The sequence below is a fragment of the Anopheles coluzzii genome, chromosome X (assembly GCF_943734685.1).
Source record: "Anopheles coluzzii chromosome X, AcolN3, whole genome shotgun sequence".
NCBI lineage: Eukaryota > Metazoa > Arthropoda > Insecta > Diptera > Culicidae > Anopheles > Anopheles coluzzii.
In genome coordinates this window covers 19937061-19960952 of record NC_064669.1, presented here as the reverse complement: position 1 = coordinate 19960952, position 23892 = coordinate 19937061, and the positions used below count along the sequence as shown (strand labels likewise).

At 40.3% G+C, this 23892-nt stretch overlaps 1 protein-coding gene across 1 annotated transcript; it reads right to left on the bottom strand.

The window, feature by feature from the left end:
• Positions 1-1192: 1192 nt before the first annotated feature.
• On the bottom strand, positions 1193-3629 carry LOC120957289 (protein mab-21-like). Its single transcript, XM_040379414.2, has 2 exons — positions 2665-3629; positions 1193-2566 (listed from the first exon to the last, which is right to left on the bottom strand). The coding sequence occupies exons 1-2, from the start codon at positions 2865-2867 to the stop codon at positions 1672-1674; spliced, it is 1098 nt and encodes a 365-aa protein (XP_040235348.1). The 5' UTR covers positions 2868-3629; the 3' UTR covers positions 1193-1671.
• Positions 3630-23892: the final 20263 nt, after the last annotated feature.

The following is a 23892-nucleotide window of genomic DNA, read 5'->3' as shown; positions in this document are numbered from 1 at the left end:
TCTATGAACTTTTTTGTAGAAATTTGCTCTTCTAGTCGAAAAGTTTGCCGAACCCTGGGTTAAGGGATTGTTTCACACCAGGGTTGAGGGAATGTTGCAATCGTTCTATTCTGTTCGTTCTAAGGAATTTTGCAAGCATGCTGTGGAGCTGTCATCATAATGCTTTAAATATATATATATAATATTTAAATATATATATATATATATATATATATATATATATATATATATATATATATATATATATATATATATATATATATATATAGAAAATATTCTATTTATAAATATATATATATATATATATATATATATATATATATATATATATATATATATATATATATATATATATATATATATATATATATATATATATTTAAATATATAATATAAAACATATATAATATATATCATAATTCGGTGGCAACAGCACATAACAGAACGATTGCAACATTCCCTTAACCCAGGGTTCGGCAAACGTTTCGACTGGAAGAGCAAATTTCTTTTTCTTTCCGATTCCGAGGTCGATTCCGAAAACTGATTCCGGACCTAATATCCGAAAACGATTCCACAAAATTTCGGAGGTGGTTTAAATCTATATCGACCGCTATATCCGAATAGATATACATAATCTGTGTAATGTCACGTCGGAGGAGGAATTTTTAATAAAATATGTAAATTTTCTTTGCAGTTTGCACACCCTGTGTCATCATAATAAAATATTACAAAGCGTGTATAAACTTAAAAGAAATATTTTTTATGGTGGCCCGAACCCACACTAATTATAATAATCAACACTATTTAATTTACCTATAACCTCTACTCTATTTTACAGGTTCATGTTCTGTTTTCGCCCCTCTCCCTTTTATTTATAAATAAAGCTTAAGAGAGCCAATGTTTATTCATTTGTTCCTTTTGTTTTGGTTTTCATAGTTTTTTCTTGTTCAATACAATAAAAAAAAACAAAAATATAAATATATATATATATATATATATATATATATATATATATATATATATATATATATATATATATATATATATATATATATACATATATATATAGCAATTTTTTTAAGCAAATAATTAAAGCACTTGTTCTGTGTCTTCTAGCATAAAAAGCTGACTAACAATCGCAAACACAGCAACATTAATAACATGATGCTTGCAAATATCACACACACGAATGTCACGAATTGTTTTTACGTTTATTTCGGATTAGAAATAGAAACAGCACCCTCTAACAAAGATGTCACAGAAAAGATGGGACTAAGCAAAGCGAAACGAATCATACACTGCGTTCACTGGACTACGTCTTCTACACCCCGTGCACTTAGGCCGTGATCTAATGCAGTTGCTTGCCAGTTGTATGGTGACCGCAGCTTTGTTTCAAATTTAACTTTAGACCATTAACTAAAGAATAATGTTGACATAATTCTTAGAACAAACTAAATCAAGCAAACGATGTCATCTCTATTGCTCAACGATTAGTCGATTACAACCACCCGCCGAGCTCGTCTCTATATCATCATTCGTATACCGTTCATATACACGTTTGCTCTCTGACAAGATCATTCAAACTTGGTTTGATTTAGCTATTGAATCTTGTCAATTCATGCTCTGATATGGTCTCTGATCCTTTGATCGTCCACCACTTTCTGCTGGCGATTACAGTCGATCGAAAGCTTTACTGCTTGTCAGGATGTCCCGACAGAGCCGCCACACGTGTTTGGAAGCATTATCCAAAACCGTCGGCGATTTGCCCTTGAACAGGTCAAGACTGGGCAGAAAGTAGTGCGGGCAACGGCGACATTGCAGACAAGAGATGAGCTGTAGGAAGATCCCATTCAACCGATCGGCGACGCAGCCTGCATCCCACTCCGTTTCGCGCGGGTGCTTCTCACACTCGTACAACAACAGCGTCTTAAGATGGTAATACCCGATTGGTACACCGGGCAATTCTAGATGCCGGTCGCACAGCGTCTTCAGGATGCTGAGGCACCGCTTCCGGTATCCGCCCTGCAGCAACCGATTCTCCGCCTCGGTAAAGTGTAGCAGCCAGGCGTCACCCTCAACGTTCGCGTTCTTGCCCTGCAGGATAACGCTCTCCTTCGAAAGCAAATCGAACCCCTCCGTCTTGACCTCCGCAACCAGGGCCGGGTGGGGCCAAGGTATGTTGAGAATGGGCCAATGGGCAGCCGACCTCGGCCAGATGCCGGTACACTTGAAGGCGGGTGTAATCTGGACGGTGTACCGTTCGCGGATGCGCAGCTTCACCTCCGTCGTGTCGGGCACCAGCTTCACCATGTCCCGGTAAGGGCACTTCTCAACTGCTTGGGCGACAAGCGTGTGAAACCGGGACCGGATCTTCCGGGCGGATAAATAGCCGGACGCGGTGATGAACTCCACCCACAAGGACATGGAGCGTTTTCGGCCGTCGCTAAGCTTTAGCACTGCTGCGCCTGGCAGTGACCCATCGTCCACAAAGTTGAATACTCCCATCTGGTTCAGGTAGAGTACTACCTCGAATGCCGTCGGCGAGATTACTTCCAGACCTTCGTATCTGAAAAAGTAGGGTTATGTCCATATTTTGCGTCAGCTTTAAAGCCATCTCCCAATCTAGGACTCCCGAGACAAGAAGTGACAAGCTCTTCAACTTACCTTCCATTGCATTCGACCAGGCTAGAGATAAATCTAGGCTCCTGTACCTCCACCTCACGCAGCACCTCCTGAACGATCTTGCAGATCTCGCGCAGCACTAGGGCGATGTTGCCCATGCGCACCTGTACCTTCTCCGCGTAGTACTTGTTGATTTGGAAGATCGTCTTCGACTGCACGGTTACCATGTCCTGCGGCACTAGCATTGTTCCGGCGTGGCGTGGCTGACCTTTACCTGCCTTAAGCTGCCTACGGCAGTACCGGTTCCATCCAAGCCGTTATTGGCCAGAAGGATGACGTTTCGGAAAGGCTTACCGGAAGACAACTGACGACTGATTAGTGTGATTTTTACGGGGACATGAATGCGGAGTAAGCGCACTTCATTGGACCGAAGTTGTCTGTGTGAGTTTGTCGCGGTTCCGCGCGGAAGAAACACTTTTCGGCGAGTGTACACTGTATGATGATGCTGACGATGACCCGCGGGAACAGCACATACGACACGATATATCTCAACCACGCTGCCGCCGTGATACTGTGTGCTGGGACGTTTGGCTCGCCGCTGCCAACGCTGCATCCGCTCAAACACATACGCACGCGCGAATCTTACCCCCTTCCCCTAAGGTGCCGACCCATCACCACTACTAGAACCGGAGCAAAGGGCACGAATGCGCTGTTTAAAACGATGGCGACACATAGTACACAACATGGGACTGGTGTGGAGGGAGTTGGGGGAGAAGGGAGGTGTAGGTCATCAATCCTTGCGATCGTTCGGGGTTAGTTCGGGGGCGTAGTCACCCTTTTTACGTTTTCCAGTGGTAGTTTTGCAGTGCACCGGTCTGACATTAAACCGATTGTTGTTGTTTGTTTCTTTTTTTTAAACCATACTAAACAATCACGTCATACCCAGCCTGTCCTGCAGATCTAGCAGCTCCAACAAATAATCCTTCTAGGCTGTCCAAAGGTGTCGCAGTATTGTGTGTGTGTGTGTGTGTGTGTGTGTGTGTGTGTGTGTGTGTGTGTGTGTGTGTGTGTGTGTGTGTGTGTGTGTGTGTGTGTGTGTGTGTGTGTGTAGTGTCAGTAAAAATAACACACTGCTAGTGGCAGTGTAGGGGCATCTCACTCACGCCCGTAGCTACTGCCGACAATGGCGCCGAGCTGATGCGATCTCGTGCGCCTGCTACTGGAATCTCTCACTACCCCCACCTCGCGATCTGGCACCGATGGCGAACGAATGGGAGTTCGTGAAACGAGGGGAGCCTTATCCCCACCATCTTGGAATTCACACAGCCAAAGAAGCGGCTTTTGGGAAAGACAACACCAAAAAAGGATACGTTTGGTAGATCTTCTAACGATAAAAATCCGATGGCTGCTTTTGTAGGTTAGTCAACAACTCTTTCTCTCACAGCAGCAAGCAAATCTAATGTAAACACTCTTTGTCAGTCCATCATCTTCTACTACCACCACCACCATCGGAAATCCGGAAGTCCGACCCTACAGCCTTAATTCCTGTCGAAAAATCGTTATATCGGCCACTTGCATCTAACATGCGCGCTGTGTTGTTTTCATGCGATTCATTCCGCAAGCGGGGACATGTACTCATGGACATATATTGCCACGAGAAAGTGGGCGTGGTTACAGTAAAAGTTCATTTCTATATGTATGTTCATGGGAATGAAGTATCGAAATTTGGATCTACTACAATGGAAAATGCTAAAATTTGTTTTGAAATAGTGTTTTGATATTTTTTTTAATGCAGGAGGAACGGTCCGAGAAGGATGTTTCGATAATTTGTTAATGCAACAGACATACAACAGTTTTAGCTGGCTAAAAGAAAGTTTTAATTAATTGAGCGTAATTTCAAACAATTGTTATCGCAATATCTTCTCATATACGTACCTGAATAATTGCCAGCTGTCAATTATCCTCTAAAAATAGCTACTACTTACGACATTTTTTTAACCAACCTTATTCCCATTCGAAATTTCTTGCTGCATATGGCGTGTGCCATTGCGATACTACTCCTACTCCCCCAAGTGTGTCCTATAACACTTGTCACACAGAAATGAAAAAAGATAACGAAAAAACCCTCATAAAATTCAATGTCTAATGTTTTGCGTTCCTTTTCGGTGGCTCGCTGGCTCGGTGGCCCGGCACTATCCAGAACGGCCCCGTCTCGTTTGAGCTGGTGGGTACATTAGCGCACATTAAAGCCAGTTAGGCGGGAGATAACCGAAGCAAGCACCAAAATATCCCTCTTTCTAGCGGCTTACAGAGGACAAACAATCGTTCCGATACACACAAGATGTAGAGAGAGAAGAGAGATTGAGATATATAGAAAGAGAGATGGATAGAGAGAGAGAGAGAGAGAGAGAGAGAAAAAAAGAAATTGATTTGAAGATGTATTATAATAAATGAGTTCGACTTGACGTTGCACCACCTGCCGTGTTTTTTTTAATTATCTACAGCCCATTTACAGCTTCTTTAGACAAAAAGGGCACGATGTATGTTAGTGTGGAAATCATGAAACCACGTAACAGGCAATTTGATTACGGTTGGGATTGGAAGAATAATATTTTAATGCGCTAATAAAATTAGGAACCTGATTGCCGTCAAAGCGCTTCGCTACTGGTACATGGCGAGAGAGGCTAAAGGTCAATTAGAGGGATGCATAAGAGGAACACAGGTGAGCGTGATTGAACGGCCTCATCGAAGCGCCTTCCGTTAAAAGTACCGAAAGGGTGACGGAAATTTGTGCAGCTCCGTTGTTCGTCCTGCTTTAGGCGGCGCTCTGGCAGCCATCGAACGAGACAAACAAACAAACACGACCCTATTCGATAAGTACTCTGTTCCATATCTCATAGACCTGTCATGATGCACTTCAAAACAGCAATTTCTTCAACAGGTAAATTGATATGATTGCACAGTTTAGATAAATATTTATCTATAGAGGAAATATTCAACAAATTATTTGTTAGTAATTCACAAATAATGATCAAATAATCATATGATCAAATCATTCTAATTTAATAACGAAAATTTTGAACAAATGTCCATGACAAAACACACACAGTGCATAAACATGCATTATGTAAACATTATATTTTAATACTTATTATAACTAATATATTTTACATTTTAATTGATTGTGAGGTTTTACATTAACACTTTGAGTGCCAAACTATGTTTGTTTATGTTTCGCTGGAGGTCAAGATGCTTCATTGAAAAGCGATCATGTAAATGACACATGTTGACATTTAGATAATATTTTAAATAATATTTGCTATTTATTGGCCGTTTTGAAAACAGAATTTATAAATAAAATATATATGACTACATTATATTGATCGAAAGAATCGTTATTTTGCATTTATATTATCGATTTTTTTACCATTTCTGGGTATCAATGAATTATTATATTTAAAAAACACATTTTATTTGCAAAAAAACATGTACATTACAAAGTTAATTATCATTGTGTTTTTGGTTCTCTTCTCTTCTCTTCTTTGGCTCAACAACCGATGTCGGTCAAAGCCTGCCTGTACCCACTTGTGGGCTTGGCTTTCAGTGACTAATTGATTCCCCCCCCCCCCCCCCCCCCCATAGCAGGATAGTCAGTCCTACGTATGGCGGCGCGGTCTATTTGGGGATTGAACCCATGACAGGCATGTTGTTAAGTCGTACGAGTTGATGACTGTACTATGAGACCGGCTGTTTTTGGTTATAATACGCCATACATTGGACAAGATATTAAGATTTAAATTCAGTTATCCCTGGCTATCATGTATGATAGCCATGGCACCCAGGAAACATAACTGACTATCATATACGCCACTCAAAGTGTCAATTAAGTATTTGTCGAAGTAATAAATATTTTACAAGCATTTTTATAAAGAAAAATAAACTAACTACGTACACAAACTTGGAAATGGCCCGAATTTAATTCTTCCTTCTGTAGCTTTCAAGCGCACATCATACGAGGTTGTTTGTTCGAGAGTGTCTGGAAGTGCATCTCCGTATAACACCATACCTGCTGTTTAGAACTCATTTCATCAGAGTACAAATTTTGAGTGATTCGCAGGCCAAAAGATTCATTAATTTTTTGTGTTTATACACCACGGATCATTGTGAGATACAGCTATCGTAATTTATCAAAATAATTCGTACAATACGGATTCTTCTTCTAAGAAATGTACAATGTACACTTAGTACACTTCGAGGATTGAAACAATCTTAAAAATATGTTTAAAAAAACAGTATTTCGCTTTCGCCAGCCTGCCAAAAGATTGCAATAAATAATTCTGGTTAAACATCTAGCGATGGATACCTTACTCGAAAAAGATTCTCCAAAGGCTGCTGACTACCCTGTGCTCAGTGGAAAAGTGCGTTTGACATATTATTTAGCACAATATGCGCTGTGAAATCGCAGCTAATAATTCTAATGGCGCAAGGCCACGTGATTGACAAAATATTTTAAAAAATGGTCAACTTTGTCAAAACTGCTTGTCACCTGCAGAAAAGAACTTTGCTCGTAGCCGCATCAAAAATATCCACAAAGACAAAACTTGAGCGACATAAAGCTATACCACAGCCGTTCGGGACCGTTGGAAGTAATCTAGAGCCGACTGAAACCTTTACTCCGTGAAAGTTTCAGTTCACATTGAGATCGTCAAAATCGGTAGAACCGATAGGAGCCCATTCTGGTTGTAGACTACCGGCTCAGGACGGCAACGGACACCTTCAACGGTTCCGGTTGGCTCTAGACAGCAGCGACGGATGTTAACGGCACCGAATGGAACTGTCAGTTTAGTTTGATAGGAATCGGAGCCGGAGTAGCGATGATCGGAAATACTTTTGCGGAAATAGGAAACAGTGAGCCGTGGGTGTAGTTCCGACAACCCATAAATAGTTCCAAGTGTGTGTAGTGCTTTTCATTCCTGTTTCGTTTCTAGACAGTTGTCGCAAATCTGTTTTTCTATATACAATGTGTAATCGAGTCTACACAAAATTGTGCTAGAATTCAGTATTTAATCGAAATCTAATAGGACTGAGTTTGCTCGATTTAATGTTTCCTAAGGGTCTCGTTTGCTCTATACGTACGTGTAGAACAATTTTGTTAGATATTATGGGTACAAAAATGTTAGTTTCAAAACATATTGTAACTAATGATTGTTTTTCTCTGTCAAATTTAATTCACTCACAAACAAATTTTAATTGACTTTTTTCGGTTTGCAATGCTTTTATCAATTCTCAAAATATTCTCGCGGGCCGCATAAAAAATCGACACGGGCCGTCAGATTGAGATGTCTTGTTCGATGGCTACTAGAGCGCCGCCTTAGTGAAGTCTCATCAGCGGCACATCATCATGAGAGACCGGGAAGAACTGCATTGACATTCTGGCCCGTGCGCGCTCGTCGGATCTATATTTTGTATCCCAGGCACGCACATCGTACCCTGTCCCGTCTGATCCGTTTATCAGTCGTAGCCGATCTGTCCACCGGCCAACTGTCAGCTAGGTCGGGCCTCATAAATCCTCAAAGCAACGCAGCCAGGTGATGCACAGTGGAACGCAAAACTGTGCATTGCGCCGCTGACACAGCACGCTTGCAAACTTGCGGATCGTGTGTGTCACAATCGGGCCCGAAGGACCAATTAAAAAATACAATGAGCTTTTGCTTCGAGGTTTAGATGTGTGTTACTTGCAACACACATTTATAGTTCAAAGCGAAAGACCGTTGAGTTTTATTTTTTCTTCTTTCTTATATTTATCCTTGCGTGAGTTCCGTGACGCATTTATTTGTTAAATGCTGTCATCCAGATCGAAATCAGCAGGCTTCTTCTTTTTTAATGAACAAAGTACTAAACGTACACTGACTCACTGTAATGATACTGATTGCTTGCGAATGTAGAACAAATTGATCCATGGTTTTGCAACACGTAAACGCTTCGATCATGAGCATGCTTCTATAGGCATGGTAATACACAAATAGCCAGACACATAAATACACACACACACACACACACACACACACACACACACACACACTAACTTTTACTGACAGCAGCAAGTAACAACGGTGGCTAGCGCCAAAAGAACACAGAACCGCGTAAATGCCTGTACACCGCCTGACAGGTCTAAAATTGTGATTTCAGCTTTAATTATAATTTATTCATTGCGACAACACGACCAAAGCGGTTCCGTTCCCTTTTTTGTGTACCACGCTACGGTTCATCGGTTCTGCATTCCGTGTGGAAAATCTTGTCGGCACACGGAGAAGGAGGAGGATCGTGAAAAAAGCGGTAGCGCGGGCAAGATGCACTTTCACCACCTTTTCTTCTAATTGCATGCAGACGATGCGCCAGCCGCTGTGAGTGTTGCTCAAAATTTATTACCCTGCGGGATGCGCTACTGGTTGCATAAGGGGAATGATTTTCCAGCCGAACGGAAAACTAGCCGTCGTCGTGTGCGCGCTGTACACGGGAGTGTTTCTTAATCAATCCAATATGTTTGTCAGTCATAATCAGTCAGCGGAGCGGAGTGCATCCGTTCGGCTATTTCCGTTAATTGTGCTCACAATCCGCTTGTGCACAAAAACATAGACAGACACACAAACGTACAGTAATGGCACTCACGGTTGCGATTGTTGCGTTTATGTTAGAATGTCGTCACATACGTCAGAATTGGGAGCATTAGCAGGGTTGCAAGTAGGGATGGGTTCTCGGAATCGCATTCACGGTTCTGAACCGCTTCCGATTGCTACTCCGAGTCCGATTCACGTTATTTGATGATCTTACGTACACGTTGTAGTAGGTCGTCACATTTCGCGGCTATGAGCCGAAGTAGAAATAAACTTTATTCGAAGCGGACTCATCGAAACTTGATTGTCCAGGCGATCATAGAAATATTTAAGAGGGTTCCCTTAATGGAAACGTTGGAGTTCAGAGATCTTACCTTGGGTATGGGGACATCACTAAATTCTTTAAATGAGAAGTCGAAAGATATATAAAGGGTATAGTCTCATCCGGCCAAGAGAGGAAGGGCATAGTTCGGACTGTCAGAACGAATCTGACTTGCCATGGTCGGATTAGGTTTTATTTATACTCAAAAGCAGTTAGGGGTTGCGTACATTAGGTTCCGCGTTGTGTGTTTGAAAGTTATTGTTTTAATCAAGTTAATTCCGTTTGACTTTTGTTGACAATAACGATAGCTCTTGTTGTAATATATATACATAGTTATTTTAGGTTGTAATACTGTTATAATAATGAATTAATACAATGTATGTAATATTCATACTTTGGGTTATTATAAATAAACTATTCTAATTGTTAAGAGTTTTATCAATCCTTTTTTTGTTTTTGGCGATAAGAAACTATCCGTTCTCGATTCACCTACTTTTCTTTAATGATCGTGTGTCTCAATTGTGTGGTACTAGTTAAATTGACCCGGTTACTAAACTATTCAACAGATCTTAGGGAACTTACTAGAGGTGTGCCAAATGAACCAGAACCTAACGGTTTATTCAGTTCATGTGAAAATATGAATGAACCGGTGCACATGAATAGAACGCTATTGTTCTTTTAATAAATTGAAATAAAAATTAATATAAATAAATGCGTGCATTCAGTAATGATCGTTTAGAAAAAAAAACTTGCTAAAAAAAAGAACCGAGATCACGTTCATCAGATCATTCACTTTCACAGCTATGACAGAATGTGCTACGTGTGTTTGACAAATTGTTATTGGGACAGGAAAATAGTTGTAATACTTAACCCGAGCTTATAACATCTTTTAGATTTGTTTGTGAAGATCCCATATTTACATATATCCCAAATACATGGAGGTGGTCCCTCGGTACACCCGTAAACGCGTTCGACTTTTAAAATGCCCATCATAGGTTCAAGCGTCAAATAAATCGTTACCCCGTAGTAAGAAATGAGTATTCGTGGTACTTATTGAGTCTCGAAAACCTGTGTTTAGGCTGACAAGACTACGTAGATTGCTTGCAAATAGTAGAAGAAGAACCCATGGCGCCTTGCCTTCATTTGAGTCGTTGAACTGTATCAAGATTGAAATTATGTCTCTTTTTTTCTCATACTCATACTCAGTTTTAGCCCCTGTTTTCATTTTAACGCAGTAGATATCACCTCGTGTAAAATCTCATAACTTATAGGGTAAATGTACCAATAGTGGTGCAATTTGTAGTGGTACCAACGTGTTTTAATGGATTTAAAGTGTCAGGAAGGACAATTTCTGAATATTTTACAACATAGCTATTGGAATATATTTTATCTTCGCAATCGCAACCATTTTTACCCTGAAATACATCAAATTTACGAAAAAATACATATTTTTGTGACTGCTTCGTTGTACCTATAATGGTGGTATGGTTCCTATAGTCGTCGTATTGTGTTCCTATAGTGGTGGTAAACAAAGATGCATCAAAAACGGTGTATAATATCCATGAAACTTAGTTTCGAAGCTGTTTTCGTATGAATATCAAGGATTACTGCCATAATATAGGTTTTTGCGTAATTTAATCGTAAAAAAATGTATAAATTTGATCGACGAAACTATTGACTAAAGTACTGCATCACACTTGTTGTCAACCTACACACGGAAGAGTGTGCTTGATTTGAAGTCAATTTTTCATTCAGCCAGATAAGAGAATTTTGGCCTGTTTTTGGTAAATTACCTACATAAAACTCATTTCTGTTGCTTCTTTTAGTGAAAACAGTACGACATGTCAAAAATATCCCCTCAAAAAATCTACAACGACCCGTTTTTATTGATTTTACAACTATAACCACTATAGGAACATGCCTGTTTTGTGTACCTATAATGGCACTATGGTGAAAAACACTTTAAAATGCATAAATATGGTCAAAAGGCAAATAATTTTAGTAAAACAATAACATTTCATAACAGTTATGTTTCAAAACTAGTAATTGCGTGGTTATGTGGTCATTTAGAACGTTAACAGAAAAATGAGTTTCGTTATGAAATCCTAAGGATTTTGGAAAAATGTTGACACATTTCACAAAATAGTGGATTTTTCGGTCACTAAGTAACGGAATGGCCCCATTAAACTTTTAAATCTTTTGCAAAAGGCTAAAGAACATTGCACACTAACGTAAATAACTCAATTACATGTAATTTGCCGTATGAAGCGCATTTTAGCGCAATACCACCACTATTGGTACTACCACCACTATAGGTACATTTACCCTAGTTGGTTTGATTTTTGACCTGTAACTTTTGGGTCAATTTCACGAAAATATTGACAGTCCTGATTTTCAAGGAGCCCCTGAATCCATAGGATCTTTTTTCATAATGTCTAAAGTGACAAGTTTCATTTCCTGGTAGTTGATCATATCCTGATTCTGACCCCAATGAAGAGTTCAGTTTTTGCTCCAAATATAGTAATATCCTAAATATAGTATAACAGGTTTCAGGATTCTGGCTGTCCCACTTCTTATCCATCCTTATCAGACGTAATGGCCAATTATGACCGATATATGTCTTCTTCTTACTTGGAGCAACAGAACCACCAACGTTGATGGTTTAGGCCTGTCTTAGCCTTGACTATCTGGTATCAAATTAGAGTGTCCATAGCATGAATGTTAGTCGTACGTTTGAGAAGCCCGATCCATACGGGGCTTGAATCCATGACCGTTACTACGGGACCAGCTCAAAACCAACATTATATTTCATAGACAGTTGGATTAAAATAATTAAATCTCATAAAGTTTTAATTAAGGAAGTAAAATCAAATGAATTCATTAGTGAAAATATATTTTTTCTCACACTAAATTGTCAAGATGTTCGGACAAAATTTGAAACCCGAAATAAACACTTTGCAATGCATAAGGATGAGCCACGAGCTTGCTGAGCTGTACGGCAGACCGAGTATCCTGACGGTGGCGAAGGCTGGTAGGATACGATGGCTGGGGCATGTCATGAGGATGGGACTCATGTCTCACCAAGAAGGTAATCGACAGCAACCCCCAGTTCGGCATAAGGCGCAGGGGAGAACAGCGAACTCGTTGGCTGGAGCAGGTGAAGCGGGACCTAACGGAGATCGGGTGTCTGCATGGATGGGAGGCTGCAGCCAGGGACCGAGCATCCTGGAGAATAATTGTTGACCGGGCCATGTCACATCGACGTGCTCTATCGTGAGCAGGCCAACAAGACAGAGAGAGAGAGAGAAACCACCGTCTCGTTACCAAGCGAGTTTCTATGCAATTGCTAAATTTTTCTACGGTGTTATTATTTAAGCGTGACGCTCCTGGGCGTGTTAGAATATGTATATACATACCAGATGAATGGTTCTTTGGGGTGTGTTCCTATGGTGTAATGTGATTTGCTGGGTACTTTGTAATTAATGTGTTGCAATGGTGTGATTATGTTGAGCTGGTCTCGTAATACAGTCGTCAACTCGTATGACTTAACAACATGTCCGTCATGGGTTCAATCCCCAAATGGACAGTGCCGTCATACGTAGAACTGACTATCCTGCTATGAGGGGAAATCAATTAAGCCAAAACCAACCTCACAAGTGGTACAGGCAGGCCTTGACCGACTACGGTTGTCAAGCCAAACAGGAAGAAGAAGAAGGGTGTGATTTTACTTTCCAAAATGTGTTACAATGTTATTCTACTACATTTTTTCGTTATTCTAGTCATTTATTCGCCTTTTTGAGGAAAATTTGGAAGAGGCAGATAAAAACAGTAAATATTTGAATTGTACAAAATACTATTTCACATCTTTGTATATATATATTTTTTAAATTTTGAATCCATTATTACACAACTTTTAACGAAAAGACGAAATTAGGGTCGTTGAAGCCTCATAACTATAAAAGCATTTCAAAAATGGTTTTAGAACTTACTAATGTATTTAATAATCATCCAAAAATATAATAAACATATTTTATAAGCAAATCGCGAAAAACGGCTGCTCATATAGTTATGGTAGATGGTTATGGTAGTTATAGCGCTGTAGTAGATATGCTACACCTCCACCTTTTTTGAATGATGTACGATTGATTTTATACGAAAGAGTGTATTATTCACTAAAAATGTTTAAATGTTTTTATGTGATGTTTTAGGTTTTCCTGTTTAAATATGTTTTATAAACCAATTTGTATCTGTGATTTCTACGACTGTACATTTATAAGCTGGAGCTACCTTCCTTCTTTTTTAGTTTGTTAAACAGACATAATCACTTTCATGTAGTCGATGAGAGAAGAAGGGAGGAGAGTGATGAGCTTTAGGTTTTTGCTCTCTTTAAACAAAATAAGTCCAACATTGTCTACCTATGGGTAACAGTATGGGTATTGAGATAGGGCCCCTTGCCCCTTGCATTTGTGGCTTGCAGTTACCTTAACAGCATTCGTTTAAATTGGTAATGCCCTGATCCAGTTGGAAAAGCTGTAAATTTTCTTGAATCACTTTCAAGATATTTGATGGAATCCTGTTATGCGATCAAGGGTGCTTAAGTATTTTTGCTCTTCGTAGTTGATTTTTTTATTGAATCGATTCTTGGTAATGGAAATTTATCTGGTATAACCTTTTTTTTCAATTGCCTGAAATTTACAACAAGTTTCCATTTTTTAATACCATCTGTTGATTTCTTTGGAACAAGGAAAATTTATGAGTTATACGGTGAAACAGAATGTTCAAATATATGGGTTCAAATCATATAATCGAACATTTCAATCACTTGGTACAATGTTTCAACTGGCTAGTGATGTACTGCATCATTACATAGTAGTGATGGGAAAAATGATTTTTTTTATCGGAATCGATCCCGGCTAGCTCCGCAGTTTTCTGGAACCGATTCCGGATAGAAAGTCCGGAATCAGTTTCCGAAATCGTTTCCGGAATCGGCTCCGGAATCGGCTCAAGAATTGATTCGAGAATCGGCTCCGGAATCGACTCCGGAATCGGAATCGGAATTAGCTCCTAAATTAAAACCGGCATCCAAACGGAGTCAGTTTCAGCATCGCCATAAAAATAGGCGTTTGGGTCCAATCATACTACGTATCGATAACCGCAAAAAATCAAAATTTACTTGTTAAAGAACCATTCTCATGGAGATTCCTGGACTGATTTCGCTCTGGAGTCAACTCTGGAAACGGCTCCGGAGTCAACTCCGGAATCGGCTCCGGAATCGACTCCATAATCGGCTCCGGAATTGATTCCGAACACGGAATTGGAATCGGGTAGGTTCGATTCCAAGCTCTCACCTCTAAGCGAACCAGAGTCGTTCGGGTCAACCCGTTCAGTAGGGGCAATGTTTCCGTTAGGTGCCATGAAGTAGAAGTTACTACGACCCGTTGCTATAACGAATTCAGGTCTGTCCGTAAGTTCAGTGCAAGAAAGCTATCACGACCTAAACTTGCCATACCAACCGGAATTGTTGCACCTAGTGATTCCACTGAACCTTCTCTGGACTAATTCCGAAACCAAATCGCACGGTAAGCAGGTCAAGAGGTCGCTTATGCTTTATTACTGCTACTCGCCCTACGGGGATATTCAAAGTCGTTTCATACACAAATCGCAATGATCCTTTTTTATCCGATTCCGACCTGATCTGACTGTAGTAAAGAAATGAAATAGGTTATGCTTTATGCTTACATGTATGCATCTACGAATCCTTCAGGTCCATTTAAACACGTTTCATTTACGGGTAGGACTTGATTCCGACCCGTGTATGCAGCACAATCCCTAGATCCAAGTTGGAATCAATTCCGATAGGTTCGCATTGATCTTTGGGGTCGAGTCTGGAAATGAATTGTATAACCTACCACCAGTTATATCAGTTTATTTTCGCTATAATTCGACGGTTGTGTCTGCACCACACTTATTGTTCTATACATCATTGTTATTAAGGCAAAGATAAAGCTCTGAAGCGTTATTTCAAATGAGAAAATGATGCTCCCTTTCTACCCACCATACGCCTCTCACTTCATCTAACCCCAAACGACCAAAACGGGATAAATGGGTAAAACTATGGACCTGAGATGGGGCCCTATCTCATTACCCATACTGTTACCCATAGGTAGACAATGTTGGACTTATTTTGTTTAGAGAGAGCAAAAACCTAAAGCTCATCACTCTCCTCCCTTCTTCTCTCATCGACTACATGAAAGTGATTTATGAGAGAGGGGAGGAGAGGAGATGCAGCGAGTGTTCTAGAGTTAACATTAATGCGAGGGGGATTCACCGTCCTATCGAGAATTCGTTATTGAACGGAGGTGTTTGGTTTATCTGCCGTATTGGCCACGCATTCTAAATGATAACTGCGTGTATATCTACGTACTGCATCTCATTGCTACAGCGAAGTCGAATCGGAGGAATCGCACATCGAATCAATGGAAGAAGAGAGTACGAAAGATGGGGAGAAGGGGAAGCTCAACGAAAAACGTTCATTCAAACATACATTCTTACAACAGCAGGCAATTCGCGAGAACATGAAATCGGGAGAGTATATTTCAACGCTCGCGACTGAGTGCTAGAGGAGCGGTTTAGAAGCTTAAGCAAGACAGCCGAGTTTTTGTTCAAGACAGGTCCAAAATGTATCTTTGGGTAGGTCCTAAATGTTTAATTGAGTACGTGCTTACTCGATTAACTGTGACTTCGAGCCGGCGGTTAAATACGGGGAAACCCAATTCCTTGGGTGGATGGAATGCATTGCCAAATTGTGAGGGGGGTAGGTGCGGGGGTGGTAGATGATTGTTCTTTATGACTCTACTTGCGAGCGTCTGTTCTCCATGTTAGGATCGGCTTTCCTCGAGCATATGTCCCTTCCTGAAGGGCTGCGCTGGTTACTCGCGTCTTGGCTCGCTGCAGGTCTCGAATAGAAGAACCGTATCGGACCAACCGAATTAGACCCCTGCGAGGACAAAGGACTCACCATTGGAAGCTCGGAGCGTGGAACTGCAGATCTCTCTCATCGAATGGGAATACCCGTAACCTGTTCAATGAGGTCTGGGCCCGCGGATTCGAGGTAGTAGCACTTCAGGAGGTGCGTCAGTACAGTCGCAACTGCACAATCTACCAGAGCGGTGGAGAGACGCGCGAGCTCGGTGTTCATGGTGCTAGGTACGATGCAGCAGAGAGTGATTGGGTGGTGGCCGGTCAACGAATGTGCAGGTTGAAGATTCGTGAAAGATTCTTCAACCTGAGCATTATTAATGTGCACAGTCCGCACCTTGGGAACAAAAAAAGCACATGAACATTCGTCGACTACAAGGCGGCCTGCGGTACCGTATACCGGAATGAGCTATGGAACATCATGCAACGATACCATTTTCCTGGAATGTTGGTCCGGGTGTTAGAGGCCACCTTGAACGGCGTGCAGTGCAAAGTGAGTGTATCGAATTTGATGTCAGAATCGTTCGAATCTCACAGGGGTTGAGGTAAGGTGACGGACTATCTTGTCTGGTAGGCATCGCCTACCCTGGTAGGCGATCCAAAAGTCTTCGAGACCCCACGATGGACACGAGTCGTGGACCACTCGAGCGAAAAATGCAAACGCTCTAGACATGTATGAGCGACGCAAACTCCGGACCGTCTTTGGTGGTGTGTTCGAACATGGAGCGTGGAGGAGAAGGATGAACCACGAGCTTGATGAGCTGTACGGCGGACCGAGCATCCTGACGGTGGCGAAGGCTGGTAGGATACCATGACTGGGGCATGTCATGAGGATGTCGGACTCATGCTCTACCAAGAAGGTATTTGACAGCAATCCCCAGTTCGGCATAAGGCGCTGGGGAGCAAGTGAAGTGAGACTTGTCGGAGATCGGGTGTCTACATGGATGGGAGGCTGCATTTAACATTTGATGTATCAAAACAGTACATTTTGCTCCAAGAAAAGTCAAATTTAGAAAATAGCGTACATCGAGTATGGCGTATATCGGGGAATACCGGTACGCGTTTAATTTTGGGAATGAGCAAACTCCCATACAAAGTGTTTGACCTACCCGGGGTTTGATTATAGAGATGACGGTTTAACTCGTTAAGAGGGGTCCCTCTGTATTCTGTAACGATTTTTGTAAATTATTAATTTATGAGATGGTAATTTTCTATATTTTGATTTTCTGTAAAAGTTTATGTAATTTATCATAGTTAATTTCTCCAGCTTTGTTGTTTACTTGTTTAGCTATATAGTTTGATAACGGTTCTATAATAGGCTTGAATTCTGATGTGATATTAAGACATTTATTTATCGTTTGTTACTGAATTTAATAACGTGATTATTCAGAGAAATTATTCTACTACCACAAAATACTCCTGGTTGGATTTCTAGAGCAAATACTATGGTATCCTCTGTTATGTTCGGAAGTTATTTTTTTCGTTCTATTTCGCTTCTGATAATAATTCTTCTGATCATAATTAATTGGCCATCTTTTAAGTTTGTAAAAGTCTCTACCTAGTAAAACATCTGCTCCTATATTGAATTCATCTGGAACTAATACAAAATTGTGCTCTTATTCTAGATTGTTGAAATAAATAGTGTATGTTGTACATCCTTTTGAATAAATTGGTGTGTTAGATATCCCTGTTAATGATTTTGAGTCTGAACGTATTGGCTAATGATTTTTCTTTAGCTTACATAAATAAAGGTATTGATGCTCCTGTATCAACTAGTATATTGATGTTTTATTATCTGCAATGCTCAATCTAATGTTTATACAATCAGCACCGTTTAACTCGACTGATAATATTGATCTAGTGTTTGAGATGACACCTGTTGGCTTAAATAAATATTTTCCTTAACTTCCTGTATTCGAGCCGTAGTATGATACATATTTCTAGGTTCGATTACTTCGTTTACTGTATATTGCTTTTATTTTTGTTGTTGTAATTGTTTTTGTAGGATTAATTTGAATTTGGATGGTAATTATGCTGATTATTCCTATTTTGTTTTCTGTAATTATTTTACCTGTTAATAACAACAGTGAACCTTGGTAAGCAAGTGCTTGTACTTTGTCCTGCTGAGTTTCACACTCGTTCACTATCCTGGTAGATTCGTTAATGGTCGTAAACATTCCTACGTTGAGAGCTGTTTTTGCTTCTCGATTCGGTACTATTAGCGAAATTTGGGGTAAATGTGTCATATGAGCAAGAGCGCCACCAAGCATTTTTTCCATAAAAACTTTAGTTTAATGATCAATTGTGTATACCGATGGTTGCGTTCCAATGACTAGATATAACTGTGCCGAATTTTATATAGAACAATCGATTTTCTCATTGTTTTGAACCGATTTTAGTAGAGTTTCAAAATTGAGCAGAATATTATAGTTTTTAATCAAACCAAATAAGCTCTCAAAAATCATGGGAACAATCAACCGAGAAAATATTTACACCACGAAAAGCAGAGCAAACGTGAAATTTGTTGTGGTGTTGTGGAGTTGAAAATAAACTTTTTTTTGTAACTTAAAAATCCAATTTCAAAAAAGTTACAGCTTTTGTGGCAAAAGAGCCATCTCTATTTAGGGCAAGTGTGCCACCATCTTTCATAGGCGCGAGCTGTCAAAAATGTAAACATTGTTGTAGCGTTCAGCGGTATGGTGCGCTATTGTGAGCGGGTTCCACCCCAGAAAAACAGAACAGTAACAAACCATACTGTTGTACAGTTGATGGTCAAAAAAGGTTCATTGGTGACTCAAGACATGTAGGAATACATACGTCAGTGCCACAAATGTAACAATTTCCAATTATCAAAGCAATACGTTTAATTTAACCAGGTTGCCGTCTAGCCCCATACGAGTGGCACTCTTGTCCCATAGCCCAAAAAACTACGACTGTTTCGACTTTTTAAACCGCTTCAAAAATAGTTTTGTTTGCATTTTTTTTCAAGCGAAGCTTATTTATAAGTGAGGATATATATGTAAAATGGTTATGAGATTTAAATCAGCTTTTGATAAACATGTTTTAGAGAGTTATGAAATGCTTACTTGCCTCAAATTTCGCTAATATAGACTCATTATCCTTATCCTTCTCGAACTGCTTGCTCACTTGCTATTTTTGTCGGAATTTTGTTTTGCAAATAAAGTACTGCTCAATCCTACGATTTCGGATCGAACCCTCTCTTCTAATTTTGCACTACGAGAAACAACTCCCGGTAAATAAAAAACGCTAGAAAATGATACACCGGAATGCGAAATGTTCTTTTATTTAATGTGCCTAATCTAATCTAATCACTAGTTGCAAATTGTTTTTATTTTTTATTTTTGTTTTCCATCTCAGGAGATAATGCGGCACTGCAATCCACGCAACACAACACTCGTTGAACCTTTTAGCCTCACTAGCCATTGCCGGTGACGTGACTAAACACATATCCTCACCAAGTAAACAAAGACATTTCATCCCTCCCAAACGATAGAGAAACAATGACCCTACCGGTATGTACATTGTTCCGAAAAACTGCTTCAGACCAGCATGGGGTGATCTAGTTATATCTTGGCACTCAAGAGGGTTATAATGGAATTAGGATTTTCGCCAGTCCGCCAGCAAAGAGTGGCCCAAGTGCATCTAAAATAATTAGAAAGTAATTAAATTAAGAAATGGTACCAGCAACCTTCCAGCCAAACAGGACCCCCGGCACAATAATAAATCACAAGCCGGTGTAATTCGATTGAGTCGACATAATGAAGAGATATCGTTTTCGGCAGCAGCCATCGTGTCACGTGTACCGAAAGAGGGTTGAGTACAACAGTAGGAATGGACTACAAAACTTAGGCAAAAAACTTAAACAAAAACTTACTAACAAAGAAAGCATAAAAGGTCGAGATTTTGACTAATAATAAGGAAAACGGAAAACGAAAGCAAAACAATAACCAAACAAGAAAAACATTAACTCCCGAAAACCAACCAAAGCGATGTTCGGTTGACTGGTTGTTTTCCCCCCAAGCACACACATGGGAAGGAAAATCCTAACGAAGGGATTTTCAGCAAACCCAAACAATCCGTCTACCACCAGTATCGGTCGGAAAATTGGAAATTTCACAACGACCCTTGGGAGAGGCTGTTTGGGAGAGGAAGAAACAAGAAACAATGAAAAACATAAGCAGTGAAGCGAAAAGCCATCTGTAATTCACTTTTGGCGAGCTGTCCAAATGGTAAAATGAAACACACTTTGCCTACCCTATTGCCCCATGTCCCCCTTTCCGGTTTTTCGCATTCCCTTCATCCGCCCTAATCGTACGTCCCACGGGAGCTCTTCACGAGCTGCTATAGCTCGGGTCGGTCTGTCGGTCGGTTGGATTATGGACCCTTTCCCTTTTTTGCGCGCGATGACGTATAATTTGTACCACAAACAATGGAAACACGAACCAACCCAAACCCCGTCTCGATAAAGTTCCTAGACCATCTGAGTTGGGTAGGGTGGCTTGATGCGCTTTTATCCATCCGGGGGAGGAGAAAACGCCTCTCCGCGCAGTGCACAGTGGTAGATTATGTTTTGCCTCGTTCGGTAAACATTACACCCCTATTAACGCGTGTCGTCGTATCGGATGTCTAGGAGCATATCCTGGCAAAATATGTACGTGTGTGTGTGTGTCTGTTACGGGTTTATCTATGTTTTGAGGATTAATCTGAGTGTGACACTCGTGATTCGTTAGCAAAGGTGTCAGAATTCACCTTACGCGAGAACAAGAGTGTTTCTCTTCCTGAACCAAATGGTCTGTTTTGAAAATCGAGCCTTATCACGACGAAGTGCAGTTTCGATCAGCGTTGGGTAAACAATTTGTTCATCATCACAATAAACAACGCATGAAATGGTGTTATAGAGGACAGTGTGTTGAAAATACAGGAAACTATGCACAGTCACGAACTATCTGAGCGCTTCCAAATAAAGAACATTTGTAGCATATATGTTTATTAACTATTACTATTAAACTTTTAAACTACCTTAAATTAGAGCGCAAGTTTTGTAAATCAATAGAGCGCTTATTAGTTTTCAATGAGTGTTTTTAGATACTGGTCTGATATTTAGCACTCGCAGAGCCGAATAGTATTGCATCATTGTGAAGACGATATATGAGGATAAAAGAACCATTCATGAAGCCTCTGAAGGGCGACCGCCACTAAAGGTAGCGGAATTTGGGGCAAGTGTGCCACCTTAAGCATTTCATGTTATAACTCACTAAAACGTGTTTTTCAAAAGCCGATTTAAATCTCATAACCATTTTACATCTATTTCCTCACTTATAAATGAGTTTCGCTTGAAAAAAGTGCAAATAAAACAGTTTTTGAAGCGTTTTAATAAGGGTCCAAAAAGACGTTGATGGGCTATGGGGCAAGAGTGCCACTCGTATAGGGCAAGACGGCCACCTGGTTAAAATAACCGTATTTCTTAGATAATTGGAAATTATTACGTTTGTACCACTAGTACAAACTACATGTCTTGAGTCACCAATGAACCCTTTTTGACCATCAACTGTACAACAGTATGGTTTGTTACTGTTCTGTTTTTCTGGGGTGGAACCCGCTCACAATAGCGCACCATACCGCTGAACGCTACAACAATGTTTACATTTTTGACAGCTCGCGCCTATGAAAGATGGTGGCACACTTGCCCCAAATAGAGATGGCTCTTTTGCCCCAAAAGTTGTAACTTTTTTGAAATTGAATGTTTCAGTGACAAAAAGAAAGTTTTTTTCAACTAACTCCACAAAAAAATTCACGTTTTCTCAGCTATACGGTGGTGTAAATATTTTCTCGGTTGATTGTTCGCATAATTTTTGAGAGCTTATTTGGTTGGAATAAAAAATTATAATATTCTGCTCAATTTTGAAACTCAACATAAATCAGTTCAAAACAATGGGAAATATCGATTGGTCAATATGAAATTCGGCTCAGTATACCTTGAAAACGCTTCAAAATTGGAAAGCAACCAACTGTACACACAATTGATCATTACACTAAAGTTTTTAAGGGAAAATGCTTGGTGGCACTCTTGCCCCGTATGGCACACTTGCCCCAAATTCCCCTACGAATAAATATCATGTGTCACGCACACTGTCGTACGCACACTAAGCGCAGGCCGCTTAGTCTGATCATCATCGGAAGCGAACACTTCAATCCCGTAAAATACAATTAACAATAACAATCGAATCTCGAATGATCTGTCATTAGTTGCTCGGTACTAGTGTTAGGAATTCCGTTTAAAAAAGGAACGTGACGGAACTAGTTCATTTAAAAAAAAACGGAACGTGTACCTAGGATGCAAAAGAACCAAAACAGAGATTAGAAGCCAAAGTGTCATCCGGAGGGGGGGGAGGGAGCTTGTGGATTTTGGGTAAGTAAATCCATCTGTTACAAAATCTAGATGGGTTCAACCTATACTCAATAAGGACCTGATGACAGCTGCACAGTATGCTTGCAACATTCCCCTAGTCGAATGCAACACTCCCCTATATGACTGCAAACTTCCACAGCAATTCCAACATTCCCCTACCGATTGCCCTTAGTGATTGAACCATTCCCTTATATTATTTGAAACCCCTTCCGGGGGTGGACCTATGGTACAGTCGTCAACTCGAACAACTCAATAACATGCCAGCTATGGGTTCAAGCCCCGAATGGACCGTCCCCATGTAGCAAAGATCCGGCTGCGTTGGTAATGAATATAGTCTTGAAAGCCTTATAGGACGGCATGTCCGCGTAGGACGTTACGCCAAATAGAAGATTCGAAACCCTGTAATCAGTCCTGCGTATGGGGGGGGGGGGGGCACGGTTCATTCGAGGCTTTAAATCATGACGATGTTATTGAGTGGTACGAGTTGACGATTGTATCACGAGACCGACTAATTATTTGAATTTTACTTATTATTTGAAACAAATTGTTTTTTTTTTTTTTCACACAAATCGTTCACATGATCACGGCACTAAAATGGTTGTCACATGGAACAGAATGTTTCGAATCAAATGGCCAAATATTGCAATAATGCCCAGAGCCAAGATCAGGTGTATATCCTGGCATAAAAACTAACTACATTTCATTTTTCGTCGCTCATACCCGCATATTATATTACATCTCTTTCAACAGCACAGATTTAAATGTTATAATAGTGATTTGTCTAGTTAAAAAAAGCTAAATTAATACAACAAATCTTGCATCGTATCTTGCATGCAGCAAGTAACAGCCGAACCAAACCGGGTTTTTTTTAAAGAACTCAACGCACGAACGATAGCACCTTGCTAACAATATTGAAGCGGCAAAGA

Bases quoted from the DNA above. Each gene is read 5' to 3' on its own strand.
- LOC120957289 (XM_040379414.2), bottom strand. From the start codon at position 2,867: ATGCTAGTGCCGCAGGACATGGTAACCGTGCAGTCGAAGACGATCTTC. The intron at 2,567-2,664 runs GTAAGTTGAAGA...CTACTTTTTCAG, and splicing joins CTGGTCGAATGCAATGGAAG to ATACGAAGGTCTGGAAGTAA.